Genomic DNA, 21538 nt, shown 5'->3' with positions numbered 1-21538 from the left:
GACTCTCACTGTTGTGGCCTCTCCCGTTGCGGAGCACAGGCTCCGGACGCGCAGGCTCAGTGGCCATGGCTCACGGGCCCAGCCGCTCCGCGGCATGTGGGATTTTCCCGGACCGGGGCACCAACCCGCGTCCCCTGCATCGGCAGGCGGACTCTCAACCACTGTGCCACCAGGGAAGCCCTAGCCCTCGTTTTGACGCAGCCGTGTGCAGATTCAGTGGTATCATCAAGGGTGGCTTGGCAGGTGCCGGGGGTGGGTCGGACGGCACTTTAGCCTCCCCCATAAGTGCCACTAGTTTGCCCAAAGGCTCTCCAAACAAACATGCAGTCTAAATAAAAGCAGTGTGCTTGCTTTGCAAATGCAGCTTTAAGGCAAGCCCCCTTTCAGTCAGTCTGCCCCCAAACCCCTCCTCTTCAGAAATTCTGAGCTGTCTCCAGATGGACTCAGACCATGTAAATCAGAGGTGGTCAGTGGAGTCAGTCAGAGGCATTCACTTCCCAAGGAGAGCTAGAAATTTAACGTTAAGGCTCAGAGCCCTTGAGAGTAACTAGTTATTGAAGATCAAAGCAAGGCATCGGGTATAGAACATCACTGAATCATTTGCTTCCTGCCCTGGTTGATTTTTTTTTTTTAAAGGAAGAATTCTTTTTTTTTTTAATTATTTGTTTTTGGCTGTGTTGGGTCTTCGTTTCTGTGCGAGGGCTTTCTCCAGTTGCGACCAGTGGGGGCCACTTTTCATCGCGGTGCGCGGGCCTCTCACTGTCGCGGCCTCTCGTTGCGGAGCACAAGCTCCAGATGCGCAGGCTCAGTAGTTGTGGCTCACGGGCCCAGGTGCTCCGCGGCATGTGGGATCTTCCCAGACCAGGGCTCGAACCCGTGTCCCCTGCACCGGCAGGCAGATTCTCAACCACTGCGCCACCAGGGAAGCCCCCCTGGTTGATTTTTAATAGGCCAGTCCTTTAAATGGGAGCCCTTTCCCTGAACTAAACTGTCACATGGGTCTGGCAAAGAGAAAATACATATAATTTTTTTCTATAAAAATGGCCTTAGGATTAGCGTTCTCCAAAGAGATGGAACCAATAGGACATATATAGCTGTTTATAAGAGGAGGTTTATTATAAGAATTGGCTCATGGGATCATGGAGGCTGGGAAGTCCTGCGGTCTTGCAATCTGCAAGCCGAAGAACCAGGAAAGCTGGTAGTGTAGTCCAGTCTGAGTCTGAAGGCCTGGGAACAGGAGCTCTGATGTCTGAGGGCAGGAGGAGATGTACATCCCAGCTCAAGCAACCAGGCAAATTTGCTCTTCTTCTGCCTTTTTGGTCTATTCCGTCTCTCAGGGGATTGGATGATACCCAGCCACATCGGTGAGGCTCATCTTCTTTACTCAGTCTACAGATCCAAATGCTAATCTCTTCTGGAAATACCCTCATGGACACACCCAGATAATGATTTACCAGCTACCTGGGCATCCGTTAACCCAGCCAAGTTGGCCCATAAAATTAATTCTTCTACCATCAAACGAGGAAGTTGACACGGGTACAACACTACCGTCCACAGAGCCCATCCATATATCATCAGTACTTCCCCAAGTGTCTCTTTTTCCTGTCTGATCTAGGATCCATGTTAAATTTATTTGTCATGTCTTTTGTAAAATAGTTCCTCAGACTTTCCCTGTTCCTAAAGTCCTTGCAGTTGTACAGGTCTTAACATTTTGTAGATAACTCTCAACCTGGGTCTAGCAGGTGTTTCTTCAGAACCAGACTTAGGTCATATGTTCTTGGCAGGGTACTCTGCTCTTGTCAGCACATCGCATTAGAAGGTACACGATGTCAGCTTGTCCACCACTGGAATATTGGCCTTAATCACCTGGTTATGTTGGTGTTTGCCAGATCTCCCCACCTTAAATTCACCATTTTTCCCTTTGAAACTTATTGGTATTTGTGGGGAGGTGTTCTGAGGTTATGCTAATAGCCTGTCTCTCATTAAACATCCACCTACAGCCTTATCATTCACTGATGACCTCTGCCTGAATCAGCCACCTCTCTGAAGGTTACCAAATGGTGATTCTTTATTTCCATCACTCCTTCCACATTTGTTAGTTGGCATTCTGCTATTAGGAAGAACTTTCTTTCTCCTTCATGCATTTATTCATTTATATTAGGAAGTATTCGTGGATTCCTTTTGTATACAATATGTTGAGATCTCTTGCTATAATTACTTATTTTGATGCTCAAATTGTTCTCAGTTTGACCAGTGGGAGTCCCTTTGAACTGGCTCCTTTGTCTTTTTGACATCCTTATCATCCATTGAACATTTAAAAATTTTCTGTCACCACAAGGCATCCCAGGTTTATCTTGTACTTTCCCTCTCCTGGTTAGTCATCCTTTTTGGTAGAGAATGGTATTTAGAAACCAAGATACAGAAGGTTGATTGTGTCCATTTTTGCTGGGGTGTCTTAGATCTCTCAAAGGACAGAGCTAGGAAATATATGTATATATGTATTTACACATACACATTTATATATTTTCTGCATTAGGCCATATATTGTAAAATCATGAGTTCATACTAATACCTCCAATTCCAGTCCAACACCCAAGGACCTTTCTAGTCTTATCGCTTTATATCTTTTTACATATCTTCTCTGGCAGTTAGAAACTTGACTCTCATTACCATCAATATTTTTACTTATTTGCTCAGAGTAGCCCGCCTCTCAGCCACAAAGGCCATCCTGCCTCCTCTCTGTCCATCTCTCTTCCCACTGCTGCTCATCTTTGGTGCCAGCCCTGCTAACCCGTGTGTCTATGCAACTTTATTATCAGCCTCCAGTCCCTCCAGCTCACTACTCTGTGTGGCTCCCCAGCCACAGCCCATGCTTCTGTGCAACTCCCCAAACTCTCTCCATCATACTGCGTTCTCAGCCACATGCTGACCCCTCAGTTCTGGGGAGGGAAGAAAAGAGAAGGCAGAGGAAGAGAGAAGAAGATGGGAATGAAAGAAAGCAAAGATAGAAACAGCATATACCTTTTTAAAGGTTTCCATGGATTGCTACTAGGTCATTACTAGCCTTTCTCAGTTAATTTCCAGCCTAATTTCTATAGTCAGATAATTGATGTCTGTGGCCTAGTTCAACTGGTAGTCTCTATTTTGTTGATGGAGAAAGTAAAATGCTTTAGGAGAAACTGTTTCTTACGCTATATCGTTCAATATGTTAGAAGTAAACTGGGTTGCTTGCTCCTCTGAGCTTTCTCTGAAGCAGGCAAACTGACTAATCATCGCTATTTTCTATCGTGTATTTAGAGTTTTATTCAGTCCTTTTCATTTGATTATGGATTTTTCCCATAAACTCTTGTCAACAATTCTAAGTAGAGATACATTTACAAATTTGTATTGACATTTACCACAACCACATTATATTACGTCTAGAATCACTAAATGTTTGCAAAAGGCATTAATGTCATTATGGAGAACAAATCTGCATTTTTATTTCTCTTGGGGTTAGAGGATTAACTAACGAAAAAAGGCTCCAGTGGTCAGGGTGGTGAAAAGAGCCCTGGGCTAGAAGGATGAGAGCTGGTCAAAGTGAATCAGTGTCTCCCAGTTTTAATTTTCTTTGTGAGATGGAGAAAGCTACACTGCCCATCTCACCATGGGATCAAATGGGAAGAGAGACATGAACTCACTTTGAAGACTGTTCAGTGGCATATTAGTGAATATATTTTGAGGGATTACTCTACGATCCAGATAGAGTAGTCCAGAGGAAGCATGGTAATATGATTAGAAGGTTAAACATCAGGTTTCCAACCCCGCTGGCTAAACTCCTTTTATACTTATTCTCTGGGACTAAGTAGTTTCAACTGATAGTGAAAAACACCAGTTAGTGACCCTGGACAGGGTGGTAGAGGGGAGAAGTTCTTGGGGTTGTAATGCCGGTGGCCCACCCTGTCTGAGGGAGGGATTGCCTCCTTTGACGTCCCCTCCCTGGTAATCTCTCTTGGGATCCCCCTACCCAACCTATTGGGAACAGACTTACCCTGTTGCTTTACTGGACTTGTTTCACTCCTCTGGACCTGGCAGTGGGTTGAGGACTTTACATTGGCTGTTTCATTCACTTTGCCCCAGTAACCCAGTAACCTGACAAGTTAGATCTTGTCTCCCTTTTGTAACAGAGGAAATTGAGGCTCAAAGAGGTTAAGTAACTATCCTCAGGCCCCACTGATAATAACAGTAATGAAATTAACACTCTGTGTCAGAGGCTATTCTAAGCACCTTATTTAAATCTCCCTGTAGTCTTAGGAAGAAGGTGCTGTTGTTATCCCCATTTTATAGATGACAGAATTAAGGCACAGAGAGGTTAACTAACTTGCTGGTACGTAAGGCTTCACACTCAGGCTAGTTATCTCCAGAGGCCATGCTCTTTTGCTCTTTTGATATCCAGTTTCCCCAACACCATTTGTTGAAGAGACCGCCTTTTCCCCATTGTATATTCTTGGCACCTTTGCCAAAGATCAATTGATCATATATGCATGGGTTGATTCCTAGGCTCTCTATTCTGTTCCATTGATCTATATGTCAGTCTTTATGTCAGAACCATACTTTTTTGATTACTGTAACTTTGTATTACTATTGCTTTGTAGTATATTTTGAAACCAGGAAGTATGAGGCCTCTAGATTTGTTCTTTCTCAAGATGGTTATGGCTGTTTGGAATCCTTTGTGTTTTCATGTGAATTTTAGGATTTCTTTTCTATTTCTGTAAAAAAAAAAAAAGATGCTGCTGAGATTTTGATAGGAATTGTTCTGAATCTGTAAATTACCTTGAGTTGTGTAGACATCTTAACAATATTAGATTCTAATCCATGAACACAGCATGTCTTTCCATTTATTTATGTCTTCTTTAATTTCTTCCATCATTGTGTTGTAGTTTTGAGTATGCAAGTCTTTTGCCTCCTTGGTTATGTTTATTCTTAAGTATTTTATTCAGTATGACGCTATTGTAAATGGGATTGTTTTCTTAATTTCCAAAAAGCTTGTTCATTGTTAGCGTATAGAAATGCAGCTGATTTTTGTATGTTGATTTTGTATCCTACAACCTTACTGAATTCATCGATTAGTTCTAACAGTTATTTTTTGTGGGATCTTTAAGGTTTTCTACATATAAGATCATATCATCTGCAAACATGATTTTACTCCTTCCTTTCCGATATAGATACCTTTTATATCCTTGTCTTGTCTGGCTAGGACTTGAGATACTTTGTTGAATAGAAGTGGCCAGAGTGGGTCTCCTTGCCTTGTTTCTGGTCTTAAAGGAAAAGCTTTCAGTTTTTCACTGTTGAGTATGATGTTCATTCTGGGGGTCATGCTCTTTAACCACTCTGCTTACCTGCTTATCTGCTAATATTTGAACGCAGAACCTGAAGCCTGTGTTCTTCTGCCACACCACATTGTCTCTCCTCTGCTTCCTCACCCACTTCTACACTCCTGCCTCCCTGCTTTGTTTCAAGCAACAGAAGAGGGAAGTGGCAGTCTCTTAAGCCTAGTCACTGTGGCTCTAGGCCCATACTCTTAGGCAGGAGAAGAGTCTTTCCTAGACTGTGGTTATTTTAGTGTAAGTATAGAATGCCTTTGTTATTTGTCTTTGTTAAATTGAAGTGTTAGAGCATGAACAGTTAAAAGTCCAGAATGCCAGTCGTATATTCTATTGAATTTTGGGGAAATATTGAGTTAACTTTCTTGGGAGGTACTATCTACCATTTATTGAGTACACCCTATGTCCTAAGCATCTTGCTACTCACTTTATATACATTGCTTTAATTATCCTTTCAACAATCCTATATAGTTGTTGTAGTTATTATGTTGTAGTTATTTTTAGAGAGGAAGGAAAAGTCTCTGGCCAGATCGGCAGTATGCCAGGTTAGAGCCATCGCTGAAAGTGATGAGCCTACATCTGACCCGGGTTCAGCTGACGCCAAAGCTTCTGCTCCTTTTCCCCCCCGCTACCCAGCCCTCCTATGTGTCACAGCCTGCCATGCTCTCCTTGAAAGTGTTTAGGTGACCAGAGCTCCACTGGTCTGGCCTTCCATTCTCTAAACCCTGTTTTAAATACCCATGCTAAAATGTCCATTTCTTTATTTATTCTGACCAACGAACGTCCATTATGCACTGGAGGAATAGAAATAAGCAAACCACAGCAAAACAAAACAAAACTCCCGTTCAGAAGAAAGGGAGACATGCAGCAGACATGATGGAATCCCGCTGGGCAGCAATTAAGACTTCCCTGCCCTGATCCCTTCCTCTGCTGTATGTGAGAGGCTTCCTGGTGGTCCTGACTTTGACTCTGTTCCCTGGGAAGTTCTTCCTTGTCCATTACCCTCTGTGGCCATATCTGAAATGGGTGTTGGAAAGTGTGAGCTCCAGGCCACTCTGTGGCTTCCACAGCAGTATAATTCCTTAAAAAGTTTATAGGCTTCTGGTCTGTTTGCTTCTAGTCAGTTCCATATACCAGTTACCACATCCAAATTCTATTTTGGATCAAGGTCTCAGGCATTTCTTTTTTCCCAACTTCTATGCTGGGCCCATCTCTCTTTTCCTCTCCTTAGTGGTTTCTGCCCTGAAGTCCTCTAAAACATGGACTTGGGCAGGAGAATGCACGCTTACCCTTTACTGTCGGCCTGACTTCTTTGTTCCAATGCCATGTTTTATTGAGAGGCCTTTGAGAAAAGCTGTGAGCAGTGATACTATTTTCTGCTCTATGGGGTCGCAGAAGCAGTTCACTTTTCTAATCTTCCAAGGCCTCCAGCTTCTGGTTGCTGACCATTCTTTTCCACCTTTGCTTACAAACGATCCTTGCCTGAGCTCATCTCTTTCTGGGAATGCCTTGCTAAAAGCTGCGAGAAGCAGCCAGTGCCTGCACCTAGAGCTGCCGGCTTCTTAGGCAGAAAGGCCTCCAATTACAGTGATTTGAAGACAACAGTTTATTTTTCTCTCTCGTTAAGAGTCCTGAGGTGAGTGGTTTGAGTTTGAAGGGCTTCTTTTATCTTGTTTTTCCACTATCCACCAGGGCAATGTTTCTCAAACTCCCTTTGTTTCAAGACTGGTTTTTTTTTATTGCCAGTGTGCCGAAGACAGATACTTTTGGTTTATACTCCACAGATCACACACTTGTATTTCACAGCAGTGTCAAATTGTCGCAAACATTTCTAGGTGTTTATTCACAGTTTCTGGACTTATCTCCTCATTAATGGAAACATGTCCCTGGACTACTCGGAGCTGTGCTTCTAGGGCTTTGCCCTGGTCTGAAGGTTCAGTGCTGATCACAGGGCTGCTTGAGCTCCAGCTTGCAGGAAGGTGAAAGAGCTCGGAGGCACACACGCTATTTCAGGGCTAACCTGGAAGCAGCGTACTTCATTCGTGCCAGTCCGTTGGCAAGAAGTTAGTCACATGCCTCCCTGTAAGGAGGCTGGGAAATAGAGTTTTTTACTCTATAAGGAAAGGAAAACATGGTTTACCACTTTGTGCCATAGACCATAAAGCTAAACAATGATAAAAGAAATATTTATGAGAGAAATCGCAGGGCAGCAGACAATCATGGGCAAATGAGTTAGAAGAACTGTTCTGAGTTCAGTGCCTTGTCACTCAGGACAGGGCCTCTCGGAAATAGAGTCTGGGGTCCTGCTGGCCTTTTCACGCAACCAGGGGGTCAGAGGCTGGTTGTGCAGTGAGGTTAACAAGAGGGAAGTTCATGCGAGAAGAGGCTGAGAACCATTCTCAGGAGGAAATCTAGAAATCAAATACCCAGGTTTGGAGCTGGAATCCACAAGGTGGTATTCAGAGCGCTTGGGGCAGGGGCAGATCTGAAGGCTTAGGACACTGCAGCAGTCAGGATCAGTGGGCATCAGGAAAGGGGTTCCAATAGTCTACTCTGAGCCCAAGCAAAGCACCGGAGGAGGGAGGACAAAAGGTCTTGGCCAGTGTGAGTCGGACGAAGCCTCTTCAATCCCAAATCTCTCTGCCAGCTTGCAAATGCTATGCTGCAAACAGCTAGTGAAGCCCGAGGCCACCATTGTTTTAGCCCCTGCATTAAAACCTGGTGCTTAAACCTCAAACTCTATTCCTATCCCGACAGCTGAACTGAGGGAGGTTTCGTGTCCCAGCCTGCATACATGCTACCCTTATGGTGACTTTCTTCTTGTTTATCTTGAAGGCAGTTTGGGAGCTTAGCATGAGGGTGAGAGGACATGAGCGGTGTCAAGGCTTGAGCTAGTTCAGGAGTCATGCACATAGAGGAAAAAACTTGAGCAGTCATAGCTCTTGTGGAAGAAAGTTTAAAGGGAAAAGAAGAGGGGGCTGAGAGCCAAGTCTAGGAGTATGTACACTTCAAGGCTGAAGAACAGCCTTGAAGAATAGGAGACAGAAATACTGAGAACAGTGGGAAAAGAACCAGGAAAAAGTAGGGTCACAGAGGCTTGGGAGGGGAGTTACAAAAAGAGAATAACTCTCTAAGCGTCCACAGTGAAACCAAAGAAAAAGAGGACTGGAAACAAAGGAATTGTTATTGAATTATTCAATAAAATTGAACATATTTTTATTATGTGCTGATTACAGGCAAGGTTCTGTGTTTGTGCCTCAGAGAACAGGGAGACAGAAGGATACTAGCTCTGCTTCCAACAGGTTTGGAAGTGAGGCTAAGACGAATCAATATTTAATATGATGTGTTGAATGCCACAGGAGAGCTACCAAGTATTTGTCAGCCAAATTTCTTGGAAGAATAGCCTATACTTTCTTTCCACTTCCGTATCACCCAAGCATTATTCAATCCAGTGTGATCAAGTTTCTGTCTCTTCTGCTTTCAACCAGTGAACTAAAACTAACCAACACGTGAACCAGACACGCGTTGTCCACGTACCTATATTGGGCATCAGGTGCACAGACATGAGTGAGAAACTGTGGTGGCCCTTCAGAAGCTCACAGTATGGTAGTAAAGGCTGACACTGAGGCAGAGGCTGCTTCCACAGTGCAGTATCAGGGGAGTCCCCCTCCAGTGGCTAAAAGAGAGTCCGAATTTAGTAAATAAAAAGTCACCTTAGAAGAATGAATATACACATGTCTGAAAGTTCCAGGTATATAGATGTGTACAGGTTCCAGAGTCAAGGACCACCTCCGGTCTCCCCCAAGTGCGTTTGTATTAATTTACGAAGAGTAGCGGTGAGGAACGCTAGAATAAGATGAGACTGTTGGTGGAATAGAAATGAGTTTATTCCTGACCTCCCTCCCCCCAGTGCCTTGAGCCCCCATGCTTCTTTGTCTACTCAGTGACTAAGTCTAGCTTGTGTCCCCAGGGTCTAAAGGTCATCTGCCATTATAGCATCTCCACCTAGGTTGCAGCCTGCAGAGCTTCTTGGAGAGTAGCACTTATCCAGCATCTCCCACGGCTGGCCCTGCCACTGGAAATGCCACTGTGGAGGATGGATCAGTAGTGCCACCAAAAGGCAGTCCTTGTAGTGATGGCTGCATGGCCTTGCATCGGGCTGCAGTGTCCCCTTTGGCTCAGGTTGTCATTACCCTGACCCCCTCTGCCCTGCTCTCCTCACAGCACCTTAAGGAAAACTCTACTGCTTCTTTCTCTGCAGTGTCTAGATTCAAACCTGGCTAACCTTAGGTCCCAATAAACACTTCAACCCATGTCATTTATTTCCATGGTATACAAGAGCACAGAGTTGGAACTGATCCTCGATTACACTGGAGGACATCTGTGAGGTAGACTTCAACATGCAGGGATCTGTTGGAATCCAGTGCAATCATCTTTATTGTATATAATGCCTCTAACTATGGGCAAATCACTCATTGACTGAATCACTTACTGTGTGTAGTGAAATTTACTAGGGTTCTGGTACTCTAAGGGGACATAGGGGGCATCCAAAGAATTGTGATACTGGCCCATGCCTTTGGGAATACGGTTTATTCCTCTTTCCTTCTCTGAGAGTTGTTACACTTATAACCAGGAAATATTATGTGTACTATATCTTACTAAAAGATTTAAGAAAAATCTATAACATAGTAACACCTTACAAATAACACTGTTGTATTACAATGTCCTTGAAGATATCTGTATTGCTCAGAGTTCCACAGGAAACATGATATCGTTAATTTGGTATCTGGAGCGGGGGATGGTAACTTGGTAACTGGGGGAGGGCAGAATTCATGGAAACCAAGAGATGGTACAATGACCCAGAGCTAGAAACAGCAAGGAGCTTTTAACACCCCTCAACCTGGAAGCCAAGGGGAGGGAGAAGGAGAGGCTGCCTGCCAGGTACTAACCCAGCCAACCCGTAGCGACCTGGCAGGGAGGGAGCAGGGGAATCAATGTCTCAGCCTTGCACCACCCACTCCTCCTCACCTCTCGCTGTACCTCTCAGGGCAGGAGCTGGAGGGCAAGGAAGCCGGTTGATTCAGTCCTGCAGGGAAAAGAGCAAGTGGAGGAGGTTGGAGAGGGAGCTGGAGGGACCAATGGATGAGATCAGGCACAGCGTTCAAATGCCTTTTATATGCATTTCCGTGACCTGGTTACCTTCATACAGATGTGCTGTTTTACTACGAGACATGCATAGGGTGGGAGAGGGGGGCAGGATGGGGATGGCTACGAGTTCCTTGCTTTAGTGATGAAACAGCAGTACCCTCCTTTGGAGCCTCTGAAGCCTTCATTAAAACAACCATTTCCCACTATAGCCACATGCTTTGAAAATATGACTGTCCTTTCTGTATAGAGTTTCAGAATTCAGTCAGACACTAACCTGAGCCGGTGTGCTTTCCAGAAGCAAGGAGGGATCACTGCAGATCACTATTCACCTATTGCTGGGAACAGCGGGAGATTATTTAGAACAAGAGGCTGTTGAATATCCTTCTCAGGACTGGTGGCAGGAGACTGAGTCACGAAACGGAGAGTGAGCCAGGGAATGAATGCAGTTCATGGTTAAGTCAGGACAAACAGTTTGGACCAAAATTTTCTCTGTTGTGAATTTTATAATGTAAAGAAATCTAATTTTCTTCTTATGGGAAGTCATTGGCTGTAAGTAGGAACTTTGAAATTTCTCAAAATATATTTTCACAGAATGACGAAGTTCTTTGTACAAGAAGAATATCTCTTTCAGAGATGAATGTCCACACTTTAAATTTTGGCATTCTCTCCTCCTTCAAACATGTGATTACATGATGATCTGAGGATTATTTGGTATATAATAGAACATATGGGGTTATATTACATATAAATATTATTCATTTTAAGCATTTTGATTAGTGTCTTTACTTTTAAGAGGGTCAAAGGACAAAATGTGTCTGTCATCTTTCCAGCCTAATGAATTAGATGAGATTAAAATCATATACAATTGGTAAAGTAAACACAGTTAAAGATTTACATTACATTTGGATAAGCTGAGTCAGGGAGTTTGCTGATCGTATAAAATCCCTGTCTCACCTCGTTTATTTGGTTTAGTTCTGTATGTTTTCAAGTTTGCCTTCCTGTTTAACCAAGAGGTTTAAGAGGTCTTCAGTCATCAGTGACATCTGAGGAACAATACATTTGATTATAGTTGTTTATTAAACAAGTCCTAGGGTAGCAGCTGTTTGTATATACGGTGGCCTCTTGTAAATCCACCCACTCAATGGAGAGAGAGAAAGCAGTGGTTGAAACAGCTGACATGCAACAGGCGGTCCTCCCTACCTACAGGACTCAGAAATGTGCCCTGGCACAATAACCTGTTTATCCTGCTGAGCTCTGACTGCATTTGCCCCTGTGTGTCATTGAGCTGAAGATGACTTGAGGCATGGAAGTTTCTCATTTCCCAAGCGCACTGGGTGTGTGCCTGCTTCTCCTCTGTGGCTGCTGTCTTGGGAACTTTACTACCAGTAGAAGCACTCGGTGTGCCGTGGGACCTTGTTGCTGTGTGGCGAGCAGGGGGTCACAATCAGAACAATTTTATGTGCGTGAGTTTACTATTCGTTCTTAAGAAACAGAGTGATGAAACTTTAACAAAGTTGAGTTCAGCTTTCTTAAGAGAAATGGTCTAGTGTATTAAGATAGGGTAGCAGACCTGTAAAAGCCCTACACTTAACAGGTACCCCTAAAGTAAACGTATTAGCTTTACCCAAGAATATCGAGGATCTCAATACCCTGTCATAGATAATATCTGTTTAAGTTGAATCTCCAATAGGTGGCTACTCCTTTGTGTTATTTTACCACAGCAAAGAGTAAAATAACTGCTTATGAAACCTGCAGGCTTTATTTATTTTGAAATTACTGTGGTATAGTAGAATTGATAACATCCTCTCCCCTCTCTCTTTTTAAAATCTATTTTTAATATTTATTTATTTATAAGACCGTTTTATATTTACAGAAAAATTGAGCAGATAGAATAGAGAGTTCCCATGTTATGCTCCCACTCCTACACATGGTTTCCCCTCCTATTATTAACATCTTGCAGTAATATGGTACATTTGTTACAGCTAATGAACTGATATAGATTCATCACTATTAACTAAAGTCCCACTTTATTCAGATTTTCTTACTTTCTACATAATGTTCCTTCTCTGTTCCAGGATCTGAGATACACATTATATTCAGATGTTATGTCTCCTTAGGTTCCTCTTAGCTGTGACAGTTTCTCAGATTTTCTTTGTTTTCGATGACCTTGATGGTTTTTGAGAATGTCTCCCAACTGGGATGTGTCTGAGGTTTTTCTCAGATTAGGCTGGGGTTATGGGTTTTGGGAAGGAAGATTACAGAGTAAAGTGCCATTCTTAACATATTTTATCAAGGTTACAGACTAGCAACATGACTTATCACTGTTGATGTTGACCTTGATCACCTGGCCGAAGTCATGTTTGTCAAGTTTCTCCACTGAAAAGTGAGCCCCGCCCCCTTTCATACTCTCCTCTTTGGGAGGCAGTCACCATGCACAGTCCACACTTACGGAGTGGGAGATATGTTCCCCTCCTTTAGAGTGGAATATCTACATAATTTATTTGGAATTTTTCTGTATGGGAGATATGTCTCTTCTTTTTCATTTATTATTTTTTTCAGTCATTTACTTCCAACAATATGGACTAATAGGTTTTTAAAAATGCATTGGGTTATATAGTCTAATCCTACTTTATTTATTTTGTTGCTCAAATTGTTCTACCTTGGCCATTGGGTCTCCCTTTCTTTGGAAGTTATGTTCAAAGAGAAGTCATAATTTCTGATGTCCATACAGACAGGGGGTTGGGGGGTTCTCTACGGTGGGACCGCCCTTCAGACCACCCTGTCTTGTCTGCTCTGGTAAAGCCTCTGTTCAAGGGTGGCAAACACCACTCCTCACACTTCTCAGCCAGCAGGGCTTGGATCCAAGTCTACAGAAGAAAATGAAAGAGTTCTGAGACCCAAATTAGAGAGTATGCAGCAGTAGAAGAAAGTAAGAATGCTCAGTTTGGGTAGGGGGCACGTGTGCCCAAGCCTACTTAATTTAATTCTACATTTAACTAGTATTTACTGAGTGCCTACTGTGTGCTGGGCATTGTTCCATGTGCTGTGGATGTGCTACAACAGCACAAAGGCCCTGACTTCCTAAGCACACGGTGGGGACAGACCATAACCCCAAGCAGATGGTGTCAGGTAGTGAGAAATGCTGTAGAGAAGAATAAAGCAGAGGAAAGGGCGATAGTGCCGTGAGGGCAGGGGTTTGGGTGAGGTGCTTTTTTTACAAAGGGGCAGGGAAGAGAATCTCTGGTGAAGTGACCTTTGGGCTGGAATGAGGTGGCAAAGTGAGCCCTGAAGGTATCTGGGGGAAGAGGCTCCTGGCAGGAGGAGCAGTTTAAGGGCCTTGAAACTAATGGCTAGAATGAACCTCAAGGATCATATGTGGACTTACATCTCCCATGCGATCCTAATTTTTCCGTTAACGTGAATTATTAAAAGAATTCAGTGAGCAAACGTGACTGCTTAGAAGGAGTGGTCTCTTCTGGTCGTTAGCCTACCAACTAACCTAATCTCCAACTCCCATCTGGCTGGAGTTTCCAGAGAGGGGAGGATAGTTCTACATTTGTAGACCACAGGAAAAGAAAATGTGCACAGCACCAAATGATCTTGTTTCGATGCACCCTGTTTCGTCCTAAGGGGAAAAAGAAAGTGTTATTGAAAGTCAACTAAAAGGCCAGCAGTAACTTGTCTCGTAAGATGTAGCTCGAAATAAGCTGCTTGAGTGGTTTGCACATGTCTTAATTTTCATAATTGTTTCCACATTATGGGCTGGCTGGACAGTTTTTCAGAGAATCAAGTTTGGGAGAGTCTAAATGAAAGCTTTGCTCCTGAAGTTTTCATTTGGATTCCACTTATAGACTTTCTAAACCATCATTTTATGAAGTCTTAAATTACTGAAGTTTGAAGTTGTGGTAATACCTCCAAAGTTTAACATCTTTTGTTTCTGGGTCAGAACTATTCAAACCCTCTAAACCTTTAAGTATAAAAAAAGAAAAAGAAAAAGAAAAAAGAAAACAGCTTGCGATTTGGCAGAATTAAAGTTTAGCAACGTTAGTCTTGAAATTGTACTGTGTGCCCTGCTTACTGTAAAATTTGAAAACATATTTTCAGAAAAAAATGCCTTTTCTGTACTTCTCAGGGCTTTTAAAACAAAATAAAAAAACCCGAAGTGTATTTAGAATGCCCAACTTTTTTTATAGTGCAAGACAGTCTTTGTACGTGATTTGATGGGATCAGTCTATTTTGGTAATCCCATGGTTGTTGTTAAGTATGACTATAGTTCTTGTTCTGTCTGGTGTTTCATTTGTCTGTAGAGAGAAAATGTAGTGTTGTAGAGAAGCACACAAGCCTGGGAGCAGAGCTGCCTGAAGAGAAGCCAGGATCTTCCACTTACTAGTTGTGCAACCTTAGGCAAGGTTGCTTCAGTTTCCTCACCTGCAAAATGGATATGCTAGTAGTATCTACATCACTGTGGGGAGGATTAAATGAGATGACGTACATAAAATGCTTAGTCCAACACCAGGCACAAAGTAATCACTCAAATATTAGCAATTAAAAATAGTAATAATGAAGTCAAGATATTAAGTAACTAACCCAAGAACACATAGTTAATTAGTGAAGTTCTCTAATTCACATATTTAATGGGTGATGTGTAAGTTATCAAAGACATTTAACTGAACCTCTTCAGTTTAGTGGGGGAAGAGATAGTGTCGGGTGCAGATTCATTTTTTCCCTTCCACACATGCTGATGCTATAGACATGAGCATAAAAGACAAGGTCCCTGCTCTCCTGGAGCGAAATGGTCTAGCAGTGGGGGGTGAATAATAAAGGCAAACACACACACAAAAAATACATCACAACTGGTAGAGAAAATGAGGCTCTCTGATAGCGAGACCTGGGGGTTACTTTCGATTGGTCAGAGAGGGATATCTCTGTGGAGGGGATGTTTAGGCTTAGATAATAGAATCATACTTTAAGGTTTGAGAGAGGTTGAGAAACTATGTCGATAATTTGTTATAAGCTTACTAAAGTTTTTGGTAATTTCCAGCTAAGAGAATATGGTGATCTGTAGTTAATATGTACTGGGGACTGTCAACAAGCTTGATAGCATATGGCAGAGAGAAAAAATCAAAAGTACTAATTCAGAAACTTCTAGTTATTCATATTTGGGGCTCTGGAGCAATTGTGTTAGGAAATGTTTTATAAGAGAGTTGGGGAAAGTGACGTCTTGATTTGGTCAGTTGTCAGCATATAAGGTTTTGTGGTTACATGAAGTTTTAAGTAGAAAACCATTTTATTTTCATTAACACTGGAAAATGCTAAAGTGCGCTGTGCTGGTAAGAGTAGTAATAATGAACATAAGTGAATCCTTGAGGCTTTTCCTTTGAGCATTAATTTTGATTTTTCATTGTCGTAGTTGTCAAAGAAAGGTAGATGAAGTAGAATGTGTGCTCCTAAGACAGAATTTGTAGACTAGCATTTAAAAGTCTATTTATTTATTACAGAAAATGTGGAACATAGAAAAAACTGGAAAGAATTTTTTAAAAATGACCCACAATTCTACCATTCTTAATTAACTATTTACACTTTGAGTTTTTTTCCTTATTTTCTTTTTATATCTTTTAAAAATCGTTAAGACATACAAACACAAGCACATTTGTCTGTGTTTATATGTATGTTATATATGTATGTATACATAAATATCTGTATATACATATGTATATATTTATAATTAAAATAATGGAATATGCTTTTCCTCATATCACTACAACTTCATAGTAAACATGGTTTTCAATGGCTGTATAATATTCCATCCTGTGGAATCTTTTTCATCAATTCCCTATATGAACTTTTAATATTCTCATTGTCTATTTCTCCCAAAAGTAGAATTTGAGGCTTGGAGGTAGGGAACTGTGTGGTGGGAGTTCTGGTTAATCATGGTTTTCCTGTGGTTTTCAACTTTGGAAGACAAAACTGCTTCTCATTCCCAGGACGAATTTTGCTAAAATGTGTCGAAGAACATGCCATTTTGGTTTTGATGGGGGAAAGTTGAACTTGAAGATTTTTGAAGTAGAATCATTGAGGTTTTAGGGCATCATCTGATTACAAATTCAACCAAATTTATGAACCAAAATAAATGTTAAGACTCCTTTAAAAGGAAATTAGGATCCATAAACAAGACAAAAAGACAACCCTCAGAATGGGAGAAAATATTTGCAAATGAAGCAACTGACAAAGGATTAATCTCCAAAATTTACAAGCAGCTCATGCAGCTCAATACCAAAAAAACAAACAACCCAACACAAAAATGCGCAGAAGACCTAAGTCGACATTTCTTCAAAGAAGATATACAGATTGCCAACAAACACATGAAAGGATGCTCAACATCACTAATCATTAGAGAAATGCAAATCAAAACTACAATGAGGTGTCATCTCACACCAGTCAGAATGGCCATCATCAAAAAATCTACAAACAATAAATGCTGGAGAGGGTGTGGAGAAAGGGAACACTCTTGCACTGCTGGTGGGAATATAAATTGATACAGCCACTATGGAGAACAGTATGGAGGTTCCTTAGAAAACTAAAAATAGAACTACCATATGACCCAGCAATCCCACTACTGGGCATATACCCTGAGAAAACCATAATTCAAAAAGAGTCATGTACCAAAATGTTCACTGCAGCTCTATTTACAATAGCCAGGACATGGAAGCAACCTAAGTGTCCATCAACAGATGAATGGATAAAGAAGATGGGGCACATATATACAATGGAATATTACTCAGTCATGAAAAGGAACAAAATTGAGTTATTTGTAGTGAGGTGGATGGACCTAGAGTCTGTCATACAGAGTGAAGTAAGTCAGAAAGAGAAAAACAAATACCGTATGCTAACACATATATATGGAATCTAAAAAAAGAAAAAGGTCATGAAGAACCTAGGGGCAGGACGGGAATAAAGATACAGACCTACTAGAGAATAGACTTGAGGACACGGGGAGGGGGAAGGGTAAGCTGGAACAAAGTGAGAGAGTGGCATCGGCATATATACACTACCAAATGTAAAACTGATAGCTAGTGAGAAGCAGCTGCATAGCACAGGAAGATCAGCTCGAAGCTTTGTGACCACCTGGAGGGGTGGGATAGGGAGAGTGGCAGGGAGGGAGACACAAGAGGGAAGAGATATGGAGATATATGTATATGTATAGCTGATTCACTTTGTTATAAAGCAGAAACTAACACACCATTTTAAAGCAATTATACTCCAATAAAGATGTCTAAAAAAAAAAGGAAGTTAGGAAAATTTAAAGTTTTTTGGTAGTATGTTAATTCCTACATCTGTCTGACAATTTAATCTTGATTAAACTGATGAGTTAATCAAGAATAATATAATTTTAAAATTAGAAATGTGCTTCTCTTAGCTGTCTAAAACATATAGCAAAATAAAAAGGATTTTTCATTTGTGATAGGACACATAATAATTGCATACATAGGGACTTCCCTGGTGGTGCAGTGGTTAAGAATCCACCTACCAATGCAGGGGACATGGGTTCGAGCCCTGGTCCGGGAAGATCCCACATGCCGCAGAGCAACTAAGCCTGTGTGCCACAGCTACTGAGCCTGTGCTCTAGAGCCGATGAGCCACAATTACTGAGCCTACGTGCTGCAACTACTGAAACCTGCAAACCTAGAGCCCATGCTCCGCAACAAGAGAAGCCACTGCAGTGAGAAGACCACACACCGCAACAAAGAGTAGCCCCCACTCGCTGCAACCAGAGAAAGCCCGTGCGCAGCAACGAAGACCCAATGCAGCCAAAAATAAATAAATTTATTAAAAAAAAAATTGCACACCTGAGAAGACACATAATCATTAAAATTTCTTATGTGGTTTTTGGATTTTTTTGTCTTGAATTTCTGTGTACTTTCAATACTGTTGAAAGCTACATTTTCTCCTTGGATATTAAAATTGAATTTCACTAGATTAGTATCTGCTATTCAACTCTTATATGTGCTGGTGGGATTAGAAATATGATCTGTCTCAAGGGCAGTTCAACAACATGTATCAGAAATCTTTAAATAAATTTATATTCTTTACTTTAAAAAAAGTAAAGAATAATTAAAAAAAATTATATTCTTTACTTCATCAACTTAGGATTAATCCATGGATTAATCCTAAGGAAATAATTGGCCAAGTGTGTAAAGATTAATGCATAAGAATGTAGCCTTGCTTGTAAAAGTGAAATATTGGAAACAAGCTAAATATGCAACAGTTAGGGATTAGTTAAGTAAAGTGTGGTATGTTCACACTGGAATATTATGAAGCTATTAAAATTATCATGTAGACCTATAGTTTTAATTTGGGGAAATTATCAAGATGTAGTGTAGATATATTGCCCTGCTGTATCTTTGTTTTGTCCTTATTAAAATTGAATCCCCCTTCCTTGTAATTGAAAGGCACTAGAACCATTTGTCTCTTGAGACCACTCCCATTTTGTTTATTTTAAGCATATAAAATGATATTTTGCCTTTCATTATTTACAGCAGGGATGCATATATCTAATTCATTAAAAATATCATAATACCACTAAAATATGAATATATAAAAAGAAGACTGTCTATGATACATTTCTATTTTGTACTACTTCAAGCTGATATTTGATCCACTTATCCTGATTCTGGATGTGGTATTGGACTGTAGAATTTATAAGAGCCTCAAGAGCTGGGGATTTCTAGTAAGTTTTTACTGTTAGAGCCACTTCATTCCCACCAGCGGACTGCTCAGTGCCTGGGCCTTCTGGATCTCCAGCTTTCCAGCAAAGAAGTTGTAGCCTTGTTTCTTGAGAGAGAGCCCGTGGTCATTCTCCCGGGAAGCTAGATTTTCTGGCCTTCAACCCCAGTCTCCATTGACTGGACACTTCATGGCTATAGCCAGACTACTGTGAGGCAGAACACCTGGTCTTCCTAATGAGCATAGATGGATGGGCATTGTTTGAGTCCTTGCCCAGCCCCTCCTTGGCCAGAATCCCTCACTTTTGGGCTGCAAGAGATCTTGTCCTGAGATTAGTGTCTTGCCTGTCTGTTTGATACCCCATTTTGGGGTCTACTTTCAGACATATGTCTGGAGGACTTTCCCCTCCTTGGCAGGAGTGTTCTCACACCCTTGGACTCCAGATCCTAGTCTTACCCATGGAGGCCTGGTCTACTACCATCAGTGTTGAAGAGAGCCCAGGGAAGGAAACTGACTTGAAGTGACTGAGGTGGAAAATCCAATATGCAAACTCACACTGGTACAATTTGGATTAGGAGAATAAGAAAGAAATGAACAAAAAGGTAAGGAAGGAGGATTGAGGCCAAAGTCGCCAGCCCTGCACCACATGCTTAACGAGTGTTGTCATTGTAGTTTGAAACTAAAAGATGGCAAAAGGAGATCAGGATTGGAATCAGAAGTGGTAGAAAATTAATCTCTTGGGGAAGCCATTTGGTCATGTGAAGAGTAACTCAACACCTGTTATCTGGGCAAGAATGTGCCTGGCATTACCAACCTGCCCTTGATTAATGAACAGAAACTATAAGTAAGAAATGAGCTGGAAACCACCAGGAGAAGCCTTAACGTGCTATGCTATAATCGTTACCAGTGCTGGGGGGATTATTGCAAGGCTCAGAATATTTGACCTATTCCTGCCTCCATGACCATTCATTCATTCAGCCAACCAGCCAGCCAGCCATTCAGCAAATACCTGTCTTGAGGCAGCCAGGGCAGATGGGTCCTGGGGTTATCCTGGTGAACAAAATAGACACAGACCCTCCCTCACTGCGCTTGCACCTAACCTGGGAAACAGACAACGATGACTGATATGAGATAAATGCTGTGATAGGTGGTCGGGGGCCAGGGTCCTGGAGCAAAGGACATTTACACTGAGATCTGAAGAATGAACAGGGGTTGACTAGAACAAGGGGCTTAGCAATGGCACTTGGTGATTTAGTGATTGACTTTTCCAAAAAGTGATATTTGTTTCTTCTTTAAATTTCTTTCTAGGATGTTCAGTTCTTCTCCACAATGAATGAGTGCTACTATGATAAGCAGATGGACTTTTTTTATAATAGGAGCAACACTGACACTGCCAATGAGTGGACAGGAACGAAGCTTGTAATTGTTTTGTGTGTTGGAACATTTTTCTGCCTGTTTATCTTTTTTTCTAATTCTCTGGTCATCGCAGCAGTAATCAAAAACAGAAAGTTTCATTTCCCCTTCTACTACCTGTTGGCTAACCTAGCCGCTGCAGATTTCTTTGCTGGAATTGCCTATGTATACCTGATGTTTAACACTGGCCCAGTTTCAAAAACTCTGACTGTCAACCGCTGGTTTCTCCGCCAGGGGCTTCTGGACACTAGCTTAACAGCCTCCCTGACCAATTTGTTGGTTATTGCCGTGGAGAGGCACATGTCAATCATGAGGATGCGAGTCCACAGCAACCTGACCAAAAAGAGAGTGACGCTGCTCATCTTGTTCGTCTGGGCCATTGCCATCTTTATGGGGGCTGTCCCCACACTGGGCTGGAATTGCCTCTGTGACATCTCGGCCTGCTCTTCCCTGGCCCCCATTTATAGCAGGAGTTACCTCATTTTCTGGAGTGTGTCCAACCTCATGGCCTTCTTCATTATGGTCGTGGTGTACCTGCGGATCTACATGTACGTAAAGAGGAAAACCAACGTCTTATCTCCGCACACAAGTGGGTCCATCAGCCACCGGAGGACACCCATGAAGCTAATGAAGACGGTGATGACTGTCTTAGGTAAGAGGAACCAAGTCAGCCATTATTCCCCTTCATTCAGCAAATATTTGTTGAGCACCTGCTGTATACAAGGAACTTACTAGGTAGTAGGAATGCAGCAGTGAACATGAACAGACCTAAACCCTCACCTGTCTGGAGCTTATACTCTAATAGGGGAAGACAATATATTCTAATGGGGACAAGCAAAATAATTTTATAGTATATTTTATTATAAAATTTGTAAAATAAGATGTTGAGT

At 41.9% G+C, this 21538-nt stretch overlaps 1 protein-coding gene across 6 annotated transcripts in view; it reads left to right on the top strand.

Moving 5' to 3' along the window:
* Positions 1-21538, top strand: part of LPAR3 (lysophosphatidic acid receptor 3) — a 73220-nt gene that overhangs the window by 4269 nt on the left and 47413 nt on the right. For 5 of the 6 annotated variants that reach the window (XM_027114205.1, XM_027114206.1, XM_027114208.1 and 2 more), the window contains one exon: positions 20544-21300. In XM_027114205.1, the coding sequence (XP_026970006.1) occupies positions 20565-21300 (736 nt within the window). In that variant the 5' untranslated portion in view covers positions 20544-20564. Of the gene's footprint in view, positions 1-11758; positions 11971-20543; positions 21301-21538 lie in introns of those variants that run through there. The other variant, XM_027114203.1, reaches the window with a different exon arrangement.

Source organism: Aethalodelphis obliquidens, unplaced genomic scaffold (assembly GCF_003676395.1).
Source record: "Aethalodelphis obliquidens isolate GAN/ISIS:26980383/991018 unplaced genomic scaffold, ASM367639v1 scaffold13, whole genome shotgun sequence".
Taxonomy (NCBI): Eukaryota; Metazoa; Chordata; class Mammalia; order Artiodactyla; family Delphinidae; genus Aethalodelphis; species Aethalodelphis obliquidens.
The sequence above is the reverse complement of the archived record's forward strand: the minus strand, read 5'-3'. Positions and strand labels throughout refer to the sequence as shown.